The sequence below is a fragment of the Harpegnathos saltator genome, unplaced genomic scaffold (genome assembly GCF_003227715.2).
Source record: "Harpegnathos saltator strain DR-91 unplaced genomic scaffold, Hsal_v8.6 scaffold225, whole genome shotgun sequence".
Classification (NCBI taxonomy): Eukaryota; Metazoa; Arthropoda; class Insecta; order Hymenoptera; family Formicidae; genus Harpegnathos; species Harpegnathos saltator.
This window is the reverse complement of record NW_020230012.1, coordinates 1694992-1718678: the sequence shown is the minus strand read 5'-3', so window position 1 is coordinate 1718678 and position 23687 is coordinate 1694992. Positions and strand designations below refer to the sequence as shown.

Here is a 23687-nt window from a genome sequence, read left to right as displayed (position 1 = left end):
CGAACGAAACGAACGAACGAACGAACGAACGAACGAAAAACGAACGAAGAAACGAACGACGAACGAACGAACGAACGAACGAACGAACGAACGAAAACGAACGAAACGAACGAACGAACGAACGAACGAACGAACGAACGAACGAGACGAACGAACGAACGAACGAACGAACGAACGAACGAACGAACGAACGAACGACGAACGAACGAACGAACGAACGAACGAACGAACGAACGACGAACGAACGAACGAACGAACGAACGAACGAACCGAACGAACGAACGAACGAACGAACGAAACGAACGAACACGAACGGAACGAACGAACGAACGAAAACGAACGAACGAACGACGAACGAACGAACGAACGAACGAACGAACGAACGAACCGAACGAACGAACACCGAACGAACGGAAACGAAACGACGAACCGATACGAACGAACGAAAAAAAAACAAACGAACGAACGAACGAACGAAAAAAAAACGAAAGAAAAAACGAACGAACTGAAAACCGAACCGAACGGAAACGCAACGGAACGAACGGAACGAACCGAAAACGAACGAACGAACGAACGAACGAACGAACGAACGAAACGAACAACGAACGAACGAACGAACGAACGAACGAACGAACGAACGAACGAACGAACGAACGAACGAACGAACGAACGAACGAACGAACGAACGAACGAACGAACGAACGAACGAACGAACGAACGAACGAACAGGTGTGAATCGTGGTGTCCGTGGCGCAATGTGCGCACCGACACTACGTGTCGCGCTCGCAACGAGAATAACGGACGTGTGCCACGTGCTGCACGCCATGAAAGAGAGGGAAGGAGAGAGGGAGAGACAGAGAGAGAGAGTGGAACAAGAGAGGAAACACTTGCGTGTACGCGTACGTACATATACATTCGTGCGCACGCACGGAGTCGGAGTCGGAGAGACCTCGGTGTATCCGAGTTCGCCGTTGGAACAAAAGAATCGCGCGACTTTCCCGGCGATTATTATTATCGTGCCTCGTCCGTTCTTTCTCTCTCTCTCTCTCTCTCTCTCCGAGACGACGCTGGCGATCGTCGCTATTTCGAAAGCGCATAGACAGATTTCCTGCGCGCTTTTAACACAATCGCGTGTTGCGCTCGCTACGTCGTGACGACGTTTGCACGCACGCACGCACGCACGTACAATGCAGCGACTATCCGCGACGACTGGGAACTTTGATTCGCGCGCGAGAGATGTATGTAGGTCGTAATTTATACTCCGCGCGGCTGAATCGCTCGCGATTCCGGCAGGCAAGAATCGCCGTGAGAATCCATCCGCCTCCGCGTTTTTAGCGCAGTGAAAATTTACGTTTCGGTCATACAGCCTCGGTATAATTAGCGGTCGTCCGATCCATCAGAGTTAACATCGCGTAAGCATCGATACCGGTTCTGCGGCATGTCCATTGGATGTACTAAAAATAAACGATAAGTGTGCATATGCCGAGCCTAGGCGCATTTATTTTTAGATCTTCACGCAACATGTTCACGGTTAGCGAAGTATTACTTCGGTTCGACGCTCAAGTGCGGATTCCATTTGACTATTCTCGCGAGTTATGTGTGTGTGTGTGTGTGTGTGTGTGTGTGTGTGTGTGTGTGTGTGTGTGTGTGTGTGTGTGTGTATGTGTGTGTGTACGTGCCGATTGCACGCATGCGCGCGCGCATGGCGAGCTGAGTAATTCGCATGAGAGAGCGCGCGCGCGCGGAAGAGAGAGAGAGAGAGAGAGAGAGAGAGAGAGAGAGAGAGAGAGAGAGAGAGAGAGAGAGAGAGAGAGAGAGAGAGAGAGAGAGAGAGAGAGAGCGGTAAAAATATTTAATAAAAATTTCTGAAAAAAATTTCTTTGTAGTGGACGAGTTTTAGGTGACCGCGTTACGGAGAACAACGAGAGAGAAGCGAATCGGAAAGCGAACTGCCGTTACGCTCAAGTTTTTGCGGAGTGACAATAAAGGATGACGATGAAAATATTGATGTGAAAATGCTTAAAGCTATATTGATCGCGACAATGCGCCATGGTCGTCGGGTGAAATGACCCATTTTGATCGGCGCTAAATCGATAACGCTAAAATACGTATGTAGAATCGGAGAGAACATTACCCCGGGTAAGCATTCGGCGTTTACGAGCCTGTAAATTGACGTTCGCGCAACGGGGGTCGAGCCTTCTGTTTTTCTCCATCTGTTGCACGATTAATTTCCCGGTGGAAACGCGTTGGTTAGAAGTTAAATCAGCAAAAAAGCGCGCGTGCGCGCGCGCAAAAACAATCTAATCGGATACAAAGAGAACTCGCGAGCTCCCAAATAATAATCGCGGTAACAGCGGTAATCATAATCACACCGCAACCGAGCACGAGAAAAGTGGCGGAAAGAACGCGCTCCAAAATATTCGAAATATCCGTCTGATTTTATTTCCGGCAAATTTTAATTACAACGTCAGCGCTCTCGCGCCAGAGGGTTGGAAGCAGCAGAGAGAGGGGACAAGAGGGAGGGAAATAGGTAGGTAGAACGAGAGCCAGAGCCAGAGAGAGAGAGAGAGAGAGAGAGAGAGATTAAAGGTCGCTTCGGTATGCGGGGAGAAGTGGATATTTGTCGCTGAGGGTTGAAAGAGCCAGCGAATTCTACAGAAGCAACGAATTCACGATGCCATTGTTTCGCTGAGGGTTACGTACTTCGTAAAACTTTATGGCTGTAATCTATCCGACGTCGCGCTTCTCGACAGAGATATAACAAACGTCATCCGGGGTGCAAAAAAAGGGCGCAGGGCGGGAGGGAGGGAGGGCAGACCGTCACGCTGATTAAGGTTTAAGCAGCGTTCGTTTAACCACCACGATAGAATTCCCCCGGTGGTATCGCGCGGCCCTCCTCACGGAAGGAGGCGGAATCACGACGACGACGACCACGACCACGACCACGACCACGACGACAACGACGACGACGACGACGACGACGACGACGACGACAACGACGACGGCGGGCGGCTGTAAACTCACGTTCCAGATGCGAGCGTGGACACGAAAAGAAAAGACGAACCGCACGGAGAGTGCACGAGGCACGAGGCGATGCAGCTGCACCCATGCCACACACTGTCATGTGTAACTCGGTCGACGAGAGAGTTTAAATCGAGCCCGAACGAAGGGTCGGTTCCGCCCCAGAAGTATCCTGACTCGGCCGCGCTGTATCGATACCACAGAGAACGCGAACAACGTCATCCTGTAATTTGGAGCGCACGTCGGGAAAGTGGAGAATGCCGTGCTAGAGCGGAGACTCGCCTCGCAGTTTCGCCTCGAATTGTGCGCGGGATGACGCCGTGTTGCTTTTTTGATTTCGAGTCGTTGTTTTTCCGCGACGAGAATTCGAGGATAATCCGCGATTATGAGAATATTCAGCGAGACAATTTCGCAGAAATGAGATAACCGGCTGGAAAGTCTTCCTCGAAAATAGATATAACGTGAATTATGGGAATATTCCCCCCCCCCCTCTCTCTCTCTCTCTCTCTCTCTCTCCCCCTCTCTCTTCCTCTCGACGTAAAACTGACGCGCCACATCGACCACGTTTACAGCACCATCGAGCGACGTCATTAGGAATCGTTTTGTCGCGCTACGTCGCGCGCGTTTCATCGAGCTAGTCTATTAACGCGCGTCATATATCTTGTTTTTGACATCATTAATGCGCAACTATCTCGGCAGCAATAAATCAGTTTTTCGTCGCGCGTCGATGACACCGCTGTGGAATTGCGTGCGGTGGATTCTCTCGTGAATGCGAATTTCGACCTACTCGCCCGTCCGACGCGACGCGTCGATTGATAATAAACATCGCAAAGTTCGCTCGCAAGAACGATCCTTTTCTCAAACGTGGTGCGTGAGTGTTAGTCGGCTCGATAACAGATTTTCAAAAGCGCAATCGCGACCTTTCGCGCACCGCGAGACCGGCGATATTGAAAACGTTCGATAACAACAGTCAACGCTCTTTAATTCATCAATATTACGACGTAACGTGGTATTAACTTCGATTCGCATTTCGCCTCGCACTCCAACGTATGCGCGTGATTAGTTTCAATAATTTTGTCAAAACGAGACCGCCTACTCTCGCGGTACGCGTTGTACCGCGATCGATAGGACGCGGTTTCTTCCAACTCGTGGCATAAAACCGAAGGGTAAAGGACCCTAATGTCTAAGGTCTACCACGGACACTGATCCCGAAACATCGAAGCCCGTCTCTCCCTGCTCCCCCCTCTCCCCCCACTCCTTACGTCCGCCGGATTTGAATTTCGAACGGCGTGGCATCGTCGTGTCGCACGCGTCCCTCTTTGCGCAGAAGGCGCAACGTAAGGGGAAAAGAAAATTGCGAAGGTCGTGCGCTCACCCTCGAGCAGGTGCCAGTCGTCATCGAGCGAGGCCAGTGCCTGTGCCTGATTGGCCTGTTGTTCGAAGTCGAGCATTCCGGCCTCGTCCGCTCTCCTCTCCTCCTCTCCGTCCGACGGTACCACCGTCGTCTCGTCGAGCCCGACGGCGCCCCCTGGCCACTCTCTCTTCTTCACCATCTGCTCACTTGGATATATTTGCTCGATCGCCGATCGCAAAATCGCGTGCGCGCGCGCGCGCGCGCGCGAGACCGAGAGAAGGTGCCGAAGATCGGCGGAAGGAAAATCTTGCCGGCCGCGAAGTTGTGGCTCGCGCGAACGATATTGCGACTCGCGCGCCGACTTTCCCCGGGCGGGAGAGGATTAAAACCGCGCGCGAGCGAGCGAGCGAGCGAGCAGGCCGCTCTAGGCGCGAGAGAGCTCGGCTCAAGTCCTCGATCGCGTGTCTCTCCTCCGTGTCTCGTACATCCCCCCTTCCCGCTTCCCTCTCTGTATATTTCTTTCTCTATCTCTCGCTCTCTCCCTCTCTCGCGCGCTCTCGAAAATCTCACTCTCCTCTGTTTACATCGGGTTTTCTTATCGCTTCTCAGCTGGTCCCCCACCCCGCGCGTCGGCATACGCCGACTTTTCCTCCCGGCTTGACTCGTGCCGGAAAGGTCAACTCGCACGCCGAGGTGTCCCTCCCTCTCCCTTCGAGGACCCGCTCTCTCGCTTCCGTTTACGCGCTTACGGCGCGTTTACAGTTGGCCGCTGCCTGTCCAGTGCAGCCCGTGAGAGGGTCAGATGTACACGACTACGTTTACATATATATATCCAAGAACAGAGAGTCAGATAGCGAGAAAGACCGAGAGAGAGAGAGAGAGAGAGAGAGAGAGAGAGAGAGAGAGAGAGAGAGAGAGAGAGAGAGAGAGAGGAATAGTGGGGGAGAAGGAAAGAAAGAATATGAGAAAAAGAATAAAGGCCGAGGGAGGGTGAGAGAGAGAGAGAGGGGGGAGAGAGAGAGAGAGAGAGAGTAAGAGGGACAGAGCGTCCACGAGTTGAATGACAGAGAATGGGTCGAAAGCGGCAGAGAAGGAGGAGGAAGAGAGAGAGAAAGGGAGGGAGGGAGAGAGAGAGAGAGAGAGAGAGAGAGAGAGAGAGAGAAGCGACGCGACGACAGACGTCGTTCACGTGCATTCGCGGCGGTACTCGAACCGCGACTGATTTCCCCTATCACTCCGTACTCAGCTGCCACCCACGATCCCTCCCACCCCCGCCACCTGCTCTACCGATGCTGTCTCCTCGTCCCTCTCTCTCTCTTTCTCTCTCTGTTTCGCCCCCTGCCCTCTCCCGCTACCGTTTCCTCGCCGCTCTCGCCGCTCACCCACCGCCGCCCATCTTGCTCGGAGCAACGATGGAACGTCTGACCCGTTCTAGCCCCCGTTGCCATCCCCTGCCCGCACCCCTTGCGCGCGCGCGCGCGCGCGCCTCTACCCTTTCTCGACGCGCTCTCGCCTCTCTCCACCGCCTATATACCACTTCGGTGGACGAAGTGTGTCTCACCCGTGGCAGTCTATACCGCACCTACTACCGTTTCCCTCCACCTCTCGCCGCCACGCCAATCCCCGTGCCGTCCGCCACTCCGTTTACCCCTCGACGGCCCGACCGCCGCTGCCTCGCCTCCCTCCCCCACGTCGTCCTACTAGTTCCTCGAACCTCCAGCATGGTCCACGGCCGTTAATGTAGAGAGAACTCCGCGGAGCACCCGTGAATCCTCTCTTCCACTGTATTTCACGCTGCCTTTCTTCCTCAGACGTGAGAACCCGCCCGTACTCCCCCTCTCGCCCACCCCCGTTCGCCGTTCGCCGTTCGCCGTTCGCCTGCAGCGCGCTCGCGCGCGCACTTCTTTTTCGCTCTCGCCGCTGGATCCCTTTTCGTCCTGGACGCACGGAGCTGAACGTAAACCGACAAGCAGTAAACGCGAGAGCTTATTACGCGGGCCACCTTGTGGTCGGAATCATGTTCGTCGAGGCTACGAGTGCCGTCCACACCGTGGGACGGCGTTTGTTTCTATGAGCGTGCACGAGCGTGTATACGCGAGCCGATCGATAGACGCAAGTCCGGCGATCTAGCGCGAATGTCGCGACGCGATTAGTCGATTATTTAGCGAGCAGGAAGTGCTCACGCGCGAGTTTCTGATACGTTCGAGTAATTGCATTATGCGTATAGATGTACACGAACGCTTATTTATCTAGTCTCGGATATTTGCCTATCGTTTCGCCACACGAAGCCGATGAGCGTGCACACGCGAGAACAAACGAAGGAGGGAGGGGGGCACAGCACGTGTGTGACTGCGATTTTCCGTGTAATGCTGAACTTTCCTGCTCAAATTTCGTATTCTTCACGTACGTACACGAGTACGAGTGTATGTGTGCGCGATCGCAACCCACATACACGTAGAAAGCAACGAGAAACGAGCGTAAGAAAGTAGCATCTTTCTAAGTCACTAAGTGTTTCCATTCGCGAGGGCACTGTCTGTTTCGACAACCGCGCGTTTCGAGCTGGATTCTCGGCGAGCGCGAAATTAGTGTTGTTAACGCGGCCCGAGTAATCTCCGCACTTACATCGGACGTACGACTTTACAGCTGGCCTATTCTCCATCTATTCGCGCGCAATCAGGAGGAGTCAAAGAACGCGTGTTCGAAAAAAAAAAAAAAAAAAGAAAAAATCCATGTCCATGTGTACTTTTTTCATTCTTATTTGAGTGCATTCTTCTGTCGTTTATCGGTTCGCGGCGTGTATCATATTTTTGCCATCACCGGCGCGCGCGTGTTTGCTTGTTTTCTTTTTTCATACGGCCTTGCGTGTGCGTCTTTTGCTCACGAATTACGCAGCGGTTTAAGCGGTGTCTCCGCAATGAAAACGCGCAACTTCATTTATTGATAACGCTCGCTTCAGCCTCGCGTTACCGCTGTCCCTAAAGCGCTGCTGGCGGAGCTGCGAAAGGGAGCGAAGCATGCAAGAGGCTGGTCGCGCGAGAACAGGAAAGGCACCGACCGAACAAACTGCAACTGCGCGAGAGGATCCCCAGCTGCTCTCTCATACAGGCTCTCCCACTCTCTTTCTCTCTCTCTCTCTCTCTCTCTCTCCATCTTCGCATTAGCGAGCGTGTTTCACGCTTGAGACACGAGAAACCGCTGGGGTGGGACGATGTAGAGGAGAGATTTACTCATAAATCGCCGCTTCATGAAGTATATTGCGACATTCGTCGATTAACGAGCGAATTGCGCTTGAGTCTCTCTCTCTCTCTCTCTCTCAAAGATTCGCGTTGCGTTGCGAAGTAACGAGAAATCGGAGAGGCCTGCGGAAGAGGCGAGAGATGCGAGGAGGAGATGCGCAAGCTTTTGCGTCATACTCGTCATTTAATCTGTAACGTCGCTTATCTCCAAGCTCGAACGCGTCGGTATACCCAAACGGTCGGCCTGAATTTCTCCGGCAACGTGTCACGGCGCCTGGCTTCTTGCTCCGGTGCTATTTCGAGACGCGCCGACACGCGAGTCGCGTCATCCCGTGACTTGAGAGAGCAAGTAGGAGGACCAATCGGAGAACGCATCGCTTTGTAGATACCGATCCGCTTTGTAGATACCGATATCGCCGTGGGACGAATGAGCTCGAAACGGCGTGATTCGTCTGCCGCGAGGAATCACACCGCCGATCACACCGCGGCGCGACGAGCCGCTCACCAGCGAGGAGAAAAGAAAGACGCGAGTTTTTTGGCGGCACGAGGCGGCTCTGGCGGAAAACGCGTGTCACGTGTTCTCCGTGTACGGCCCTGTCGGCTCGCGCGCGTCGTCATTTGTCCTCACGTACCTCGTCCTGCACGCCTCTCTCGTCCTGCTGCGAGCGCACTATCCCTATCCTCGCCGCCTCCTCACCGTTCTCCGCCGCGAACAACTCCGAGGCACATATCCCCTCGTCGCCGCCGACCAGCTCGGCCGCTTCCGTCTCTGTTCGTCCGTCTCGTCGCGTGGCACTCTCTCCCTTCCGTTCGACCCACCGCCACCTGTTTCCCTCTCTCTCTCTCTCTCTCTTTCTCTCTCTCTCTCCTTCTTCCACCCCCTCTTTCTCTGTCTGTCCCTTTCGCTCGTTCTACCTCCGTCTCGCTGGAATTTGTGCGTGTATGTGTGTTGTGTTGTGTGTGTGTGTGTGTGTGTGTGCGCGTGTGTGTGTGTGTGTGTGCGTGTGCGTGTGCTCGATGCGTGCTTCTTTCGCGCGATGTAGACTTTCGGTCGGCACGCGCCCGCGGACTCGCGCGATCACGATCGGTAGGTAGATAGGTAGATAAGTAGGTAGGTATCAGCTGGAGCTGGGGAACATATTCGGATGCGGCGGGATCGAATTCGCCGAGGAGCGTGATTAATCGATTCGTTCGGATATCAATTCGGTGACGAGGTGAACGACCACGCGCGCGTCCGCGTGATATTATCGTGCAAATCGAACCGCGTTGGGCGCGCGATAATGGCGATTAGATTCTCGAGCGGGTAAGCGCGCGAGGAGAGAAGTGTACCAGCGGATTGCAGCGGCGTTAACAGCAGCTCCGACTCGATCGCTAATATCGCCGATAGCGATGGGGACGCGTCTTCGTTTGTCCGCAAACGCACAAACGCACAAATCACCCTTTCTGTTCGTGCGACATTTTTTCTCCCCTCCCTTGTAGCCTCTTTCCCTCTTCCCCCTCCCCCCCCACCTCTGCGCACGTCGATTCTGTGAGCTTCCAGTACCGCGCATAATGTACAGTGGCGAGTCTGTCTTTCTCCACTTCGTTGATTCCACTTCGGTCAGCCTCGAGGACCAGCGTATAAAGTTTCCCCCCTATCTCTGTCTCCTTCGATCCGTCTCCCTCTTCACTCTTTCTCTTTCTCTCTCTCTCTCTCTCTGTCTCGCTGTCTGTCTGTCTCTCTCCCTCTCTCTCCCTCCGTCCCTCCACCTCTCTCTCTCTCTCTCTCTCTCTCTCTCTCGCAGGATGCATGCGTCGGTCTCTCCAACCTCATCCTGCTCTTCCGCTCGCTCTCTCTCTTTCTTTCGCTAACGTACACTCTATCCGTCTCCGTCTTTCCCAGCGTGCGCAACCTTCCTCCCTTCCCTCTCGCGAAGCGCGCGCGCGCACTCCATTCCAGATGCTCGGCGGTGCCGACAACCTTCCCCACCCACAATGTCCCGCATACATAATCGAGACTGGCCGACAAACACCGCACTCTTCATATAGCGCGTCGCTGCCAAAATCATTTTACTATCGTTCGTAAATAAAGGCCACCCCGCGCGCGCGCGCGCGCGCGCGCGGCGACGCGACGCGACGCGACGCGACGCGACGCGACGTCGCGCGTTCGGTTCGGTACGCACGAATACTTCGGATCGCGCCGTCACTTCGAATAACGTTCGACCTACATAAACACACGCACATCGCCGCGGCACTCTCATTCTCGACGCGAGTTTAGCGCTAAACGCGGCTGTCTAGTTCTAAACCTCCGTCCGCTGATGCCCGCCGTATACACTCCGATGTAAACTAAGAGACTTACGACGACGTTTAGTGCTGAATATATTCCGCGAGAATATGGCCCATTATTCTTGGCGGATTACGCGGCTACCTGAAGATTAGCGCGTCGCTTTTCTTCGCGATGCGCGAATACTTCGCAAACAAATTGCGGGAATGATAAAGAGTTACGTGTTATGCTGTATATATATATATATATATATATACACACACACACACACACACACACACACACGCGCGTACACACGTACATCGCAATGGCCGAGCGCGTGTTGTTGAGTGAGTAATATCGGCCGATGTACCTGCGCGCGCGTATCTGCATAGTGAATCCTAAATGTCGAGCGAGAAGCCAAAGGCCTTAAGGGAAGGCATGACTGATTCAAGGTTCCACTAAGTACGTTATTCGCGCACGCAGAGCGGAGCTCTCGCTGAATAAGTAAACTTGTAAATCTTCGGGCGGGGCAAAAGGAGCCGCCGCCGGACACCTTTAATATCCGATCAGCCGGCGCTTTACAATAGGATACGGGTATTAACATTCCATAAACTAGACGAGCTCCAAATTACATCGGGGAATCCCAATACCGCGTCGATATCATTCGATTAGCCGCGAGATACAACGACAGAGGCGGTGGGGTATATCGAGGAGTAGTATCGATTGCGGTACACGGTTGCATTTACACGGTTACTCGAGCACCGCTGTAGTCGTGTAAAATCACTAGCCCTCCAGGCTCGTAAATGCGGGGTGGAGTTGTTCGGCGACGGTGTCGACGGCGTAGGGGACGCCACGACGGGGAAAAAGAGATCTCGCTCGAGAGGGTGGCGAAAGCAACGGGGGTGGCGGAGAGACCGCCGCGCCGTGACGAGGCCGCTGCACGAGAGCGTGCAGCGCGCCTCACGCTTCTCCTTTTATTTATCTCCGCGACGAGCAGTCGCGTCATGACGTCATGACGTCATATCATTGCGCGTATTGTACGGTAACAGTGCCGCCGCGAGGACGTATGCTTCGCTCACGACGATGACGGCGAAGACGACGAAACGCGATCGAGCGTTTCGTACTTTCGCGGAGGCTCGTTTTAACGCCGCGCCGCGCCGTCGGGATATTGTCAAAGTTAACGCGGGAAAGTCAGCGGTTTCGAAGAAGCTGAAAAAATTGTTCCTATTGTTCCTATTGTTCCGTCAGTTTTTCGCGAAGAAAGAAGACGATGGAATTGAGAGGCGGGATCGCGCGACCCGTTGTTGTAGTTATCTCTTATCTCAGGGCCGTCGAAATGATTTTCATTATTTTTGATTATCGAAATTATTTTACCTCCGTATACGGGCGAGAGCGCGCTTGAGACGGTCGCGTCGTCGAATTTGCAACACCTTCGACCTTGCAACGACGCCGCGCGCGCGCGCACAAGCGTCTCGTGTATAACTCTCCGCAAACTATTTTTTGCAGATCGTCGCTGCGCGTTATCCGCAGCAGCCCTTCCTCCTCTTGGCCAGTTTGGCTTGCGCAACGGGGAAGTAACAAATGTTACGCAAACTTGATTATCCCGAGCGTATTTTCGAGCGATCGATAGCACAAAGGAAGGCTGCGCTTCTGCGCGCGTGTGTTGTGTAACGGTAGATATTCGTTACATCGCAGCGAGTTGCTGCTCGGAAATATTTCTCGGGCCGTGCTTCTATGTGCTTGGATCGAAGACTGAACTAAAACGCGGCCCTCGTTCCGATTGATTATCGACGACCTGAGAGAGAGTTGTTGTTGTTCCCGCGCGGAAGGTGCGCGTCCTCCGGATTCCTACGAGACGCGATAAAAATTTGCGATTCGTTATCGCGCGTCTTCCGCGCGAGATATTAATATCCCGGACTGATATGTTTATCAGCCGATATCGTTGACATTATTTTTCGCCGGTTCTGCATACTTTGTATATACCACTCGACTTCTAAACCGGGTTTAATATACCTTTCTGCGCACAGATACGCGCTTCGACGCACGTCGGCGAAACCCGTCAGACGAGTCTGCTGCGCTGTTCGTGGGGGAGGGGGGGGGGAGGGGGGGAGATAGTTTCAATTGTAGAGAAAAGAACAAATTAGAAGAGATTTGTTCGCGAGTCGCAATATAAGCGCGGCAAATGCATCGTCGTGAATACACGCAATCTTTCGTAGTTTATTGATAAAACGTCCCGTTGCATTGTCGCGCAGTTGTTTCCGCTTAAATTTAGCATCGTGAAACATGCGCGACGAGCGACGAAATATTAGTCTGAAGTAAATACACGTGTGCGGCGGACTGATACGTTTCCTCGCGTTTATCGAACACTTTGTTGTCGAGTTGTTGTAATTTATACAACTCTCTCTCTCTCTCTCTCTCTCTCTCTCTCTCTCTCTCTCTCTCCCTCTCTCTCCTTCTCTCATTCCCTTCTTCAGTCGTTTTTATACTTCGGACATCATGTAGAAAATTGCACGAAAAACGAAACGGAGACGATTGTCTCCCTCTCGCTATCCCACGGATATAAAAGCATAATTCCGTCTTAGAACGCGACGTCGTGACAATGTAATACTCGTGTCACGGTACAGTTGTAATTTTAAGTGTTTATCATAAACTATCGCAACAATCGTCGCTCCAACATTATAATGTCGGTAATGTTCTCCTTTCCGGTTCGTCCCTTTATTCCCCTTTTAACGGTTGGCCTTCATGAGTCTTTGGCTCTTCCCACTTAATAGACATAATGGTGGTTGCCCGACCTTTTTCTGTTATCTCAGGTTAGAATAGAAAAGTGAGTAGAACCGAGATCGTATTACAAACACGTGCGTTCTTGCTGTATCGTCGAACAGGACTTATCTATCGAGATAATCGGACGAGAGGTAATTGGAGAGATCTCTTCGTTCCTCCAAGGCGTAACACTTCTAATATCTTGCTCTTGATCGAGATGAAATAAAAAGAAAAAAAACAGAAGAATAGTATAATGTTTCGTTAAATATTGTTTGTAACAATCCAACATGAACATTTATTTTAAATAATCGCTTTCGCGATTACGTCTGGCGAATTTTTTTTCCGTTCAGGAGACATCGATTTTAAAACGAAGGGATTTCTACCAAGAGAGATGGGGGCGAAAATCGAGACGAGATTTTCTGGCGCACGTCGCGCGAACTACATTATTGCAAACGTTCTCAAGCTCCGAATTACACGCGGCTCTCTCGGGTGGAAATATATCGTCTTAAGGAAAAGGGAATCTCCTCCGTATTAGGAAGTTTTTCGCTTTTTCAACGTATACCTGTTGCTATTTTCGGACTTTTATCCCGGACCCGCCGCAACACCTTTACCCGTCAAACAGGGCGTGACGTCCGCACCGGTGGCGGCGTTGGCGGAAGTTTAAATCTCGTGGGCGTCCGAGGCGACGAGGAGAGAGACCGCGGACCAGCAGTCGCTATGGTGACCATGATTTTGCCCCGTGACGTCACGAGTCACGACAACACGTGGCGCCTCCCGCCCCGTCCCACGCAAGTTTTCCCGATTAGTGATTTTTCAGTGTTGCGTCATCGCCACACGTACACACACACACACACACACACACACACATGGCGATTCGAACACACACACACAGCTTCCGCGCTTGCACGCACCTCGACAGCGTCATCGAGACACTTCGACGTTTCCGACGTGACGTCACTCGCTACGCATCACATGCAGCTCGATATCGGCTTTCTAAGTGGTTTATGCCGGAACCATGTGATATACACTTGCGATGTAAATTTTGCATGTGTGAGATGTGAATCTGTGCTCGAGAGTTTACACAATGCGATACGTATATAAGATCGCTACACACACACACACACACACACACACAGATATATCGTGATCGATAACGAATCTTTTTTTGTTCTTTTAATAAAATCGACTCACGCGCGACATTTTTCTGCGAAAGTGGTACGCGAAAGAGGACGCGCTATTCGATTTTAATATATTATTTGATATCAAAAAGAGAGTCTCTTTTTTTTTCCTTTTTCTCTTCGCGAGAGAGCGCTAATAACAGAATTGGCAACAGGTACGAAGATAGCATTGCAAAGAGACATTTGAAAAGTTTATATAAGCTATCAAACACACACACACACACACACACACACATACACACACACACACACACACACACACACACACGAGTACCATAAGCAGTATCTCCTCTCCTTCCGTCTCTCTCCTCCCAACGTGCCACGTACACAAAATTTACTACGCTCCTTTCTGCCGTTTCATCGGCAGAGAAATTCTCTCCCCGATAGATTATCAAAGTCGGTTATCAGAACGGATCAACTTTCGAGTTAACGCAAATAAACGGCGCTGTACGTTGCACTTTGTAGTCACAGACAATTTACGATGCTTAGCTCGACCGGCGTTATTAATAGAAATAACGCGGTAAACGCGGTGATAACGGCTCGGCCAAGTATTTCTCCGAGGATTTTCTGACTGACGTCATCATGAGCGGGCGAATGGCAGCACGTGCCACGGTGGTAACAGTCTGGCGGCGCGAAGCGTTTTACGACGTATATCACGGTATTTTATGATGTCGAACACCCTGCGCGCGCGCGGATCGGCCGTCTCCAAAATCGGCCGCGCCGTTGAAATTTTACGAGCCGGAATGTATTCCGGAAAACATAAGTGAGTATCGCGTGGACGCGCTGCCGCGCGCCGAGAATCGATCTCTCTCGCTGCCTTTCTATTAAATCTACGCGGTAATAGTGACGGCACAGAGCAGTGCGTGCGTGCGTGCGTGCGTGCGTGCGTGCGTGCGTGCGTGCGTGCGTGCGTTTATGCAAGCAGAGTATACAGAGTACTGCGCTCTGAACACTTTGTACATATTTCATTTATAAACGTATCGGCTGATCTGAGAAGCTCAATGTACTCGACAAAAATCCGAACGTCGCGCCGTTTCCCAATTGACCTCTTGACCCACGTTGACGTTGGACAATTCGTCGACACATTGTTAGAGAGACATTTAAAAGTTTCATTCGAAGACACGCCGAAAGACACGATTTATTTCTTTTACACAGACAAACTTCCATCGGAGAAGCATCCAAGCGAGGAGAGGAGGATTCAAAAGTACTTTTACAACGATCTTTCTAATTTTGTCGTAACTGCGTTTCTAACGGCTAACGTCGATAACGTGTGAAGATGCAGATAAGATAGAAATTTCTTTGTGCTCGCGACTAGTCACTAGTGATGTCATTAGTAACGAGTGGAGGGTCATGAGAGAGACAGACAAAGAGGGAGAGAAGGGGGAGGGGCAAGGAGGGAGGGAAATATTCCGTTAATTTGATGGAACTAATATGTAACCAGTGCCTAAACACGAACCGAAGTACGGAACTAATATTGACCCAATATTGAACTAATTGGATTCGTCGCAAATCGAAGGAGCTGCCACGCGCGGTGGTAATGTAGAAGCAATTTTTTCAGCAATTACCCAGCAGCAACGCGGGTTATCTCGGAATTTTTGTCGAGCGACCGATTCGCGAGATCTCCAGGGGAACATCATTTCCCCTCGTATATCGCGACTAATACGATTCGATTCGCGGCCTAATCGCGTTTCTCGGACGATGCAGACGGCGCGCGTTTCATGAATGTAGCTAGGTCATCGATGGAGGTCAAATTCGATATCGGAGAGAAGCGAGCACGGACGGGGGAGACTTTGCTTTCGTAAGGCGCGCGCGCGCGCGCGCGCCATCTTGGCGCGAGGGAACGATTCTACGGAGAATAGAGCTCGCGTAATCTCGATTCGTGACGTATCACCGTGATATCGCGACTGACAGTTCCGAAAAGCGCGATTACGTCAGCGGTAAATGCTGGCTAGTTGCGAGAATCAGAATCGTGTCGTTGAGCGATACGAGCAGCTGCATAGTGTCGCCACCTGACGAGAGAGCTTCGAGCTCTCTCGGGTTATCTCGGTTGCGCGCGTCGGTTTTACCGACGAGGTATGGACGAGACATCGATAAAATACCGACACTGCCGGCTTTTTCTTCCACATAACCGAACGAATAACTCAACTTTTGATACGTGAAATCCATCATAGAGAAGGTAAATTCTCATAAGATAAAATAAATAAATAATGTCTTTTTTAACAATGTCTCGTGGCTAGTGCCCGAAATTAATAATAATCCATCCGACTTACCTCATCGTTATTCACCGAATAGCTGCCTTCGGCGAATCGAAAACGTAAGACGCAGCAAATTCTCAGAATTGCCATGGCAGGAAGGCGACCGGCGTCTTCACCTCGTCTTCACTTCACCTCTTCGTCTTCACGCCGCACTCCTAATGATTTTCTCACTTTCCGCGTTTCGCAGGCACTTTTTACACTCTATACATACACTTCTCATAATCACTTGTTGATATTTCGTCCCAACGAACGCGCGACATTTTTTTCTCGGCCTACTACCGACACTGATTCTCTCGCACGCGTGACTCGCATTTCACGAATCCAAGTTCCGAGAAGCACCTGACGCGAATTAGTGGAATTCTAGCCGCTTTCGGTCCCACAGCCGCGAGTCGCTCCCTGCGATTCGGTTGCGATCCTCGACATCTCAGATAACACGAGACGTCCCGAGACACTCCTCAGGACATCCTGAACATGTTCCGGATGGCTTTGAGACATGTTGTGCTATCTGAGGAATGACGCGCGACAAGTTCACACAGCACTCCCGCGACCACCGACCTCGCGGGATATACTTTCGCCGGCTTCTTAACGATGACTTTACGATGACAAACTCGCGAAATTCACTTTTGGCGAGGACTCGCGCACGAAATTCCTCCGGAGAGTCGGAAATGTAAAGACTGGCAATTTGAACCTCGAACCATCGCCGACGCCGACGCGCTATACTTGGACGTTCTCGAAGGCACGTTGCACGAGATGTTCGCTTTCGGCGACCATCTAATCGTACTTTACCGTATAAAGTGTATACTCGGCGATAATCAACACGCGAAGCTTCCTCTTAGCCAACTGGAAACATGGGAAGTACGGGACAGCTTTTTATACGCGTCTAACTCGGCCAGCTCGGCGACCGTTTTTCTAACTAACCATAATTCATTGCGAATATTGAGTTTCTCGAAGGGCAGTACCGAATCGCTGGGCGCGATTCGGTACTGGCCAATCAGAGCGATCTATTCATTTTTGAAACGCCATTCAAATACGTATCACGTGATCGCATTTGCGGTAACCTCACGTCGCTTCGCAGTAGCTGAGGTTAACGATCACGAGTGCTCCTCTCGTGTTTATAATCTTTTCACGCGTCGAAGAAATATGTCGTGCGCGGACAAATATCGGGAGAGTGTCGATCAAGTGACGGGGCAATCACGGGTTTAACATCTCAATCGGCCTGCGGGTGTGCGACTGAAGGAGACGTCTTCTGCCACCGGCACGTAACGTCGCGTCATGTTTAAAGTGTGAACAAGATGACGATTACTCCGTGTTTCGGTGAGTGCATATTCTTTTTGTTCGCATTAATGTAGAGAGCTAACCAAATTCGTCGTTGTCCCTGACGAATCGAGGGCTTTTTGCCGGGAGAACGGATGAAAATGATGCAAATGGCTTCACGAAAATCTACGTTTAACATTATTGTGCCGTGCATGTTCGTACATATTTTCGAAATGTATGGACGACGATAGGTAATAAGATGCATGATATAAAGATAATATATGGCAATTGGGAAGTATCATACTTTGATTGATAATAAGAAATTTTGTGAGTATTGGCAGTTTGCAGATATTGATTCGTGATATGAATGTTATATTACATATCTCGTGAAAATATCTTTTTTACTTCGTAATTCGCAATTTGTGCAAAAGTGCATATAATTGACAAATTTTGTCATACGATGGCAGCACTTACTGCTTCAGTAATCGGTTACGGAACGAAACGGCTGACGGCTCGAAGCAGCACCCACATAACCTCACTCTTTGATTACACCTTGTTCTTACATCCAAAAGATTCAAGTCAATTGCAAAGGTGCTCTTTAGCTCGTATAAAATAAAACATGTTTCGTTTTGGAGCCAGATGTTCCCTTATCGTCAGGAGTTTCAGCACAAAGCACGATGAGATCAGCAATCTTGTTAAAGTAAGTGGACGATACCGACGAATTTTTCTGTGCATTTTTCGCTTATGTGTGTGTCAAGATTTTCTTATTTGAAATATATGATAATTAAGTGTAAGAGTTGCTAAATGCGATACAGTAAGTCAGCATACGATTTTTCTACAAAGTTTTTTTATAGTTTATGTACCATAGAGAAGCTACCACGGAACAAGCTTAGAGGCTTTCAATTTTTATTAATAAATACAATGTCATGTCTATTGTACGATAGATATATATCACAGTATTACACAAATTGTCTTATTGCAGAAAAATAAAGTAGTTGTCTTTATGAAAGGTGTGCCAGACCAGCCAAGGTGTGGGTTCAGTAACGCTGTAGTGCAGATACTACAAATGCATGGTGTTACTTATGATGCTCATGATGTTCTTAAAGATGAGAACCTCAGACAAGGTAGACAATTACAAATATATACATAATATTTACCACAAATTTTATAGAACAATATTCTTAAAACATACAAATTTTATACATACATTTTTTTCTCTCTGTTCTTACATGTATATAAATTTAAAAAATATAGTTAATATATTTTCTACCATTATACTAATTATATCAAATTATATCTTAACTGTATTCTTAAATTGATTACTTAAAATATATTGTACAACAATTACTTTAATTAATTAGGTATAAAAGATTTTTCGAATTGGCCTACAATACCTCAAGTATTCATAAATGGCGACTTTGTGGGTGGCTGCGACATACTTTTAGAAATGCACAGAAGTGGCGAGCTCGCTGAAGAATTGAAAAAAATTGGAATTTCAAGTGCTCTTCTGCGGAAAGAAGAATCTTCCTCAGGTGATACCAAAGGATCCACGGAATAGGTTCAAATTAACTGACTTGTACATAAGCAAATGACTGTTTCATATCAATAGTGTCTCTTTTATTGTAATAAACGTTTTTGTTAATGTTCATGGTATATATGAATCAATGTCAATCAATATCTGTGAACTGTTGATTCTCACAAAATTTCTTCTTGTCAGTCAAAGTATGAAGAGATATTGAAACATTGAATTGTTACATTTTTTTAAGTTCATTTCGTAAAATTTTCCCTACCGCACTTTTCGGGATACTCTCCACAATTTGTACATATCCCAACTGTTTGAACTTAGCTACGTGTTCGGCGACAAATTTCTTCAGTTCATCCTCATCGATCTTCATTCCCGGCTTAGGAACTACGAAGGCTTTCGGAATTTCGCCGAATTTATCGTGCGGCACTCCAATAACGGCTACATCTTGTATCTTATTGTAAATGCGAATCACCTCTTCGAGTTCGGCCGGGGCAACTTGAAATCCTTTTACCTTTATCATTTCTTTGCATCGCCCTTGCACGTATATAACGCCTGCGTTTCACAATGCAATCAGTCATTTCTAATTTCCCGCGCGATACTACCATTTTCTAAAGTATCCGATTAAATTAATCGTTGCTTACCCTCTTCGGTGTAATAGCCTAGATCGCCAGTTTTATACCAATCCCCGTCCATAGATTCCGCCGTACTCTCGGGGTTTTTGAAATATCCTTTCATTAGTTGCGGCCCTCGTACGTATATATGCCCGATGTCGTTCGGGCCCAAATTCTTGTCGCGATTATCATCATTGTATCCTACGACTCTGAGCTGCGTGTTCGGCAACACATAGCCGCTAGATGCCAGCGGTGCGGTACCGTTATTCAACGAAATAGCCGGAGATGTTTCCGTCATGCCGTATCTTCGTGAATTACATTTCAACGGTGAGAGACATTTCACGTTGTTGCGTATGATCGTATCATAATAATTCTTTTCTTACCCTTGACAAAAGATGATGGAATTGTTGGTACGCTTTTGAAACATCGCGATAGATTCACTCCGTATGGGTGCCGCTCCCGACAGTACCGATTTTATAGTTTCGGTATGACGCGGTGTTATTTGTTCATTATTAATTAACATTTGTACTATCGACGGTACGACATGCAACTGCGTCGGCCGATATTGTTCTAGTATCCTTATGAATTCGTTTACGGTAAATTGCGGCACGCACACCAATTTACCACCGATTCTGGAAACGTAGAGCATATGTACGCTATCATGATCAGATTGCAACAGAGATTTAGATTTTTTCAGTCTCATAGAGTTCAACAATGAACGATCACATTTAGCGAACATAGGCTGTAACATATATGGTATATATCGACATAACATACCGTAAGTAACTACTCATAGCAAGAACCAGTCCAAATATGTGATACAGTGGTAATATCACGGGTATGACATCCTGATAGGATTCAGTAGTTTCCGTTGCAGTAAAGAGTCCCGAATGTAGAAGTTGTGTAATATTCGTCACAATGTTCCTGCAATTTCCATACTCCAATTACTCACATTGTAATACTGCAAATCAGACACTCCAAGTATTTTGTTTTAATTAAAATATCTGACACGTGATCGGTTTGTGTACCTATGTCTCAACTCGACTCCCTTTGGCAGACCAGTCGTGCCGCTAGAATAGGGCAGGTATACCGTATCTTCGGGACTGACTCCAGTTGTTTGACTAATTGAAAATTCCTCAATGTCGTCGCGTATTAAATCGGTAAATTTGATCGTCCCTGAGATCGAGGTAGTGTCGATGCTGTCGTTTGCGATAATAATAGGTAATTTTATATTTGGGTTTTCCTTAATACTCGCTTGAACATCAGCATGTTTCGCTGGCGACGTTATAACCGCCTTAGTATCCGATAGTTTCAAAAAGTTCTTTATCTCGTACACTGTGTATGTAGAGTTCAGCGTGGTTAGCTGCAAAGAAAAAGAAATAAACCTTCCACAACAGAATACAGTATAACATAGAACAGAACATATCATGATTACGTGTACTACGAATATATAATATCATATGAATGTGATGTGTGTAATAATAGAATCGCAATTGAATGAATGAGCTGAAACAACGACAAAGAGAGATCTCAGAAATTTAAACAAATATTTTTATTAGACATTCTTACAACGACACTCTAATAGACAGTCTAATAACACCAACGTTTATTCAACATGTTTTATTATTTCGTTACAAATTGACTACTTTGTGGGAGTTCAGAAGTTTATGATACACATGGGTATAATCTCATTGAGTCATAATCTTATATTTATATTTTCTGAGTTGCATAATGTGTCGCAAACATGATAAATTTCTCTTACGGTTAATCCGGCTTCACTCGTCGCTAACGCAGTAATAACAAATTCTGGGATATTTGGCAAAACAGCGGCGACAGTGTCTCCAGGAAGCAGATTACACTTTCTGAAACTTGTTGCTAGTTTACCGCAAGCCTTCCTTAATTGACTATATGTATACGATCGACCAGTTACTGAGCATACCTGGAACCACGTGTAAAAAAGTTAATTGCATATGTTATCGTTTATATGAATCTTTGCGCCGACCTTCGTCGGCATATACACTTTGCGCGTCACCACAATTTGTACACGACTCTTTTAACATACCAGTGTATGTTAAAAGAGTCGTGTACAAATTTTTTCTCTAACAATACATTTGTACAATGACGAAACCGTTAAAAAAAGACTCCCGGCTGAAGTAACAGTCAGCGGTGTAATAAGTAGACTTCAAAAGTTTTGTAATGTTCCGCGTCACATACATACATACACATATACACAAAGAAATATCCCCATCAAATTTTCAAACACTTAGAATTGATGTTACTACCTCCTTCAATACTATGTCTATCGTTTGACTTATGATGAATATATTGAGCAATTTCCACGCGATTTAATGAGGTATTTTGTAATTTCTCACTATCGATACCGATGCCAATAACATTTGCAGATGATATATGTCTTGTATGTGTGTGTATATGTGTATGTGTATATATATAATGTGTATGTGTATATATATATATATATACTCACTACAGCGGTCTTGTTTGGCCATTTTCCTATATTCTCCCATACAAAGTCGTGCACGAAAACATTATCGGTGCCCTTGACATCGGGAAACGCACTACTCACTATGTTTTGCGAATCGAGTTTTAACTTACTTGCAGTTGCATAATAGCGATGTATTGCAAATTTTTTTAAACGATATTGTGCTTCTGCAACGTACAAACTTTGTGTAATATAAGGATGCTGCGTTAATTTTAGTATTCGTGACATTGCTATCAGCAACTCGTCTCGTTATGAGCGACCTCACTATGACTGAATAGAAGCAGTTCGTAATACAGTTACTTACGTCTCTCTTCCTGTCTCCCTCCCTCCCTCCCTCCCTCTCTCCCTCTCTCCCTTCCTCCTTCTCTCCCTCTCTCCCTTCCTCCTTCTCTCCCTCTCTCTCTCTCTCTCTCTCTCTCTCTCTCTCTCTCTCTCTCTCTCTCTCTCTCTCTCTCTCTCTCTCTATCTCTATCTCTATCTCTATCTCTATCTCTCTCTCTCTCTCTCTCTCACCCCTACCACATATCCAGAATGCAATGTTCACAGAATGCTGCCACTACTGAAACTCTAGAATGTATATTTTCCGCACGGGAATTTAACATGGAGCTTTCGTAGATTTTATTGAAATTATAGTCCGATAATATTGACACAATTCATCTATATATTTACACGCTGTTAAAATATTTAATCTCCAAACATTCTTTTATTTTCGTTCTATTGTTATGGAGCAAAGAGATGTTCGGTTCCTAGCTTTGCTAGCGTTTTTTAGGCTAATTAAGAAATGATAATTTATATAGATATAATTATATAGCGGGAGATTGATTGGCTATCGCGTCTTATACTATTGTATTTACGTTAGTTTCTCATCTATGAAAGCCTCTTATATATGGAGGGTATTTAAAAAAAAAGAGTAGGCTAGCTATATGTAATTATATTCTTCTCATCAAGATAGACGAAAAAATCGTATAAAAATAGTAACAATTTTGATTATGAATAATTTATGAAGCAATTAAGAGCAATATAAATGCTTAAGAAGTTTACTCACGACACTCGTAATTATGTTACAAAATTTTAATTAAAATAAAAATGAAAGATATATTGTTAAATGAAAATTATATTGGCAATATTACAATATTAGAATAGGTCGATTCATAATTTCTTAATAATTAAAGTTAGTAATTAGATTAATAAAAAAAATTGATTTGTTCTGCTATAAATTTTTCGGCGATAAGTCGACTGATAATTTTATTAATTTCTGATAAGCGAGCGGTGCTTTGAGCTCCAAAGAAGACGTTCGTAATTATTATCGTATCTTCCGCGAGTATAATGACTTTCCTGCTCCGGAGGGAAATTCTTAAATTCTCACAATCGTTCAATCAAATCGAAAATCCGAAATACGTAAAATCGCGTGCGTGGTCCAAAGGGAACGTGATACATCACTCTGTTCAAACGTCCGTTCCGTTCTACCTTTCACCTCGTAATCCCGAAAGATCACAGCTATTCGATATTTTTTTTCAAGGAACACATGTGCGAGAAATCTGGGTTAATATATTGCCTTCGGTCTCACGCAAGTCCAAAGATCAAATCCGCTTAAAAAACGCAAACTCTCGCGAAGGAAGACAAATAGGTGAATTTATTCCCGTCCGCCGTTCGTCCGACGACGTTCGCGCAGTTGTGCAGATGTGTAAATCGCCGAATCGCGTGTCGCTACCTTTCTTGCATTCTGTTCGCCCTTTCATTTGTATGAA

The 23687-nt window shown here is 47.7% G+C and overlaps 2 protein-coding genes across 2 annotated transcripts; one reads left to right on the top strand and one right to left on the bottom strand.

Moving 5' to 3' along the window:
• The first annotated feature begins 17777 nt into the window (after positions 1-17777).
• Grx5 (Glutaredoxin 5) lies at positions 17778-18956 on the top strand. Its single transcript, XM_011154211.3, has 3 exons — positions 17778-18003; positions 18286-18427; positions 18665-18956. The coding sequence occupies exons 1-3, from the start codon at positions 17923-17925 to the stop codon at positions 18859-18861; spliced, it is 420 nt and encodes a 139-aa protein (XP_011152513.1). The 5' UTR covers positions 17778-17922; the 3' UTR covers positions 18862-18956.
• On the bottom strand, positions 18899-22214 carry LOC105191079 (4-coumarate--CoA ligase 1). Its single transcript, XM_011154212.2, has 7 exons — positions 21925-22214; positions 21202-21378; positions 20468-20802; positions 20217-20363; positions 19823-20071; positions 19470-19744; positions 18899-19380 (listed from the first exon to the last, which is right to left on the bottom strand). The coding sequence occupies exons 1-7, from the start codon at positions 22165-22167 to the stop codon at positions 19055-19057; spliced, it is 1752 nt and encodes a 583-aa protein (XP_011152514.1). The 5' UTR covers positions 22168-22214; the 3' UTR covers positions 18899-19054.
• Between the last annotated feature and the right edge of the window lie 1473 nt (positions 22215-23687).

What these genes read in the sequence shown, in the direction of transcription:
- Grx5 (XM_011154211.3), top strand. Translation starts at nt 17,923, where the DNA reads ATGTTTCGTTTTGGAGCCAGATGTTCCCTTATCGTCAGGAGTTTCAGC. An exon ending in AGATCAGCAATCTTGTTAAA is followed by an intron (nt 18,004 to 18,285) that starts GTAAGTGGACGA and finishes GTCTTATTGCAG; the next exon opens with AAAAATAAAGTAGTTGTCTT. An exon ending in AGATGAGAACCTCAGACAAG is followed by an intron (nt 18,428 to 18,664) that starts GTAGACAATTAC and finishes TTAATTAATTAG; the next exon opens with GTATAAAAGATTTTTCGAAT.
- LOC105191079 (XM_011154212.2), bottom strand. Translation starts at nt 22,167, where the DNA reads ATGTCACGAATACTAAAATTAACGCAGCATCCTTATATTACACAAAGT. An exon ending in TCCATCATCTTTTGTCAAGG is followed by an intron (nt 19,745 to 19,822) that starts GTAAGAAAAGAA and finishes TAATTCACGAAG; the next exon opens with ATACGGCATGACGGAAACAT. An exon ending in AGGCTATTACACCGAAGAGG is followed by an intron (nt 19,381 to 19,469) that starts GTAAGCAACGAT and finishes TGTGAAACGCAG; the next exon opens with GCGTTATATACGTGCAAGGG.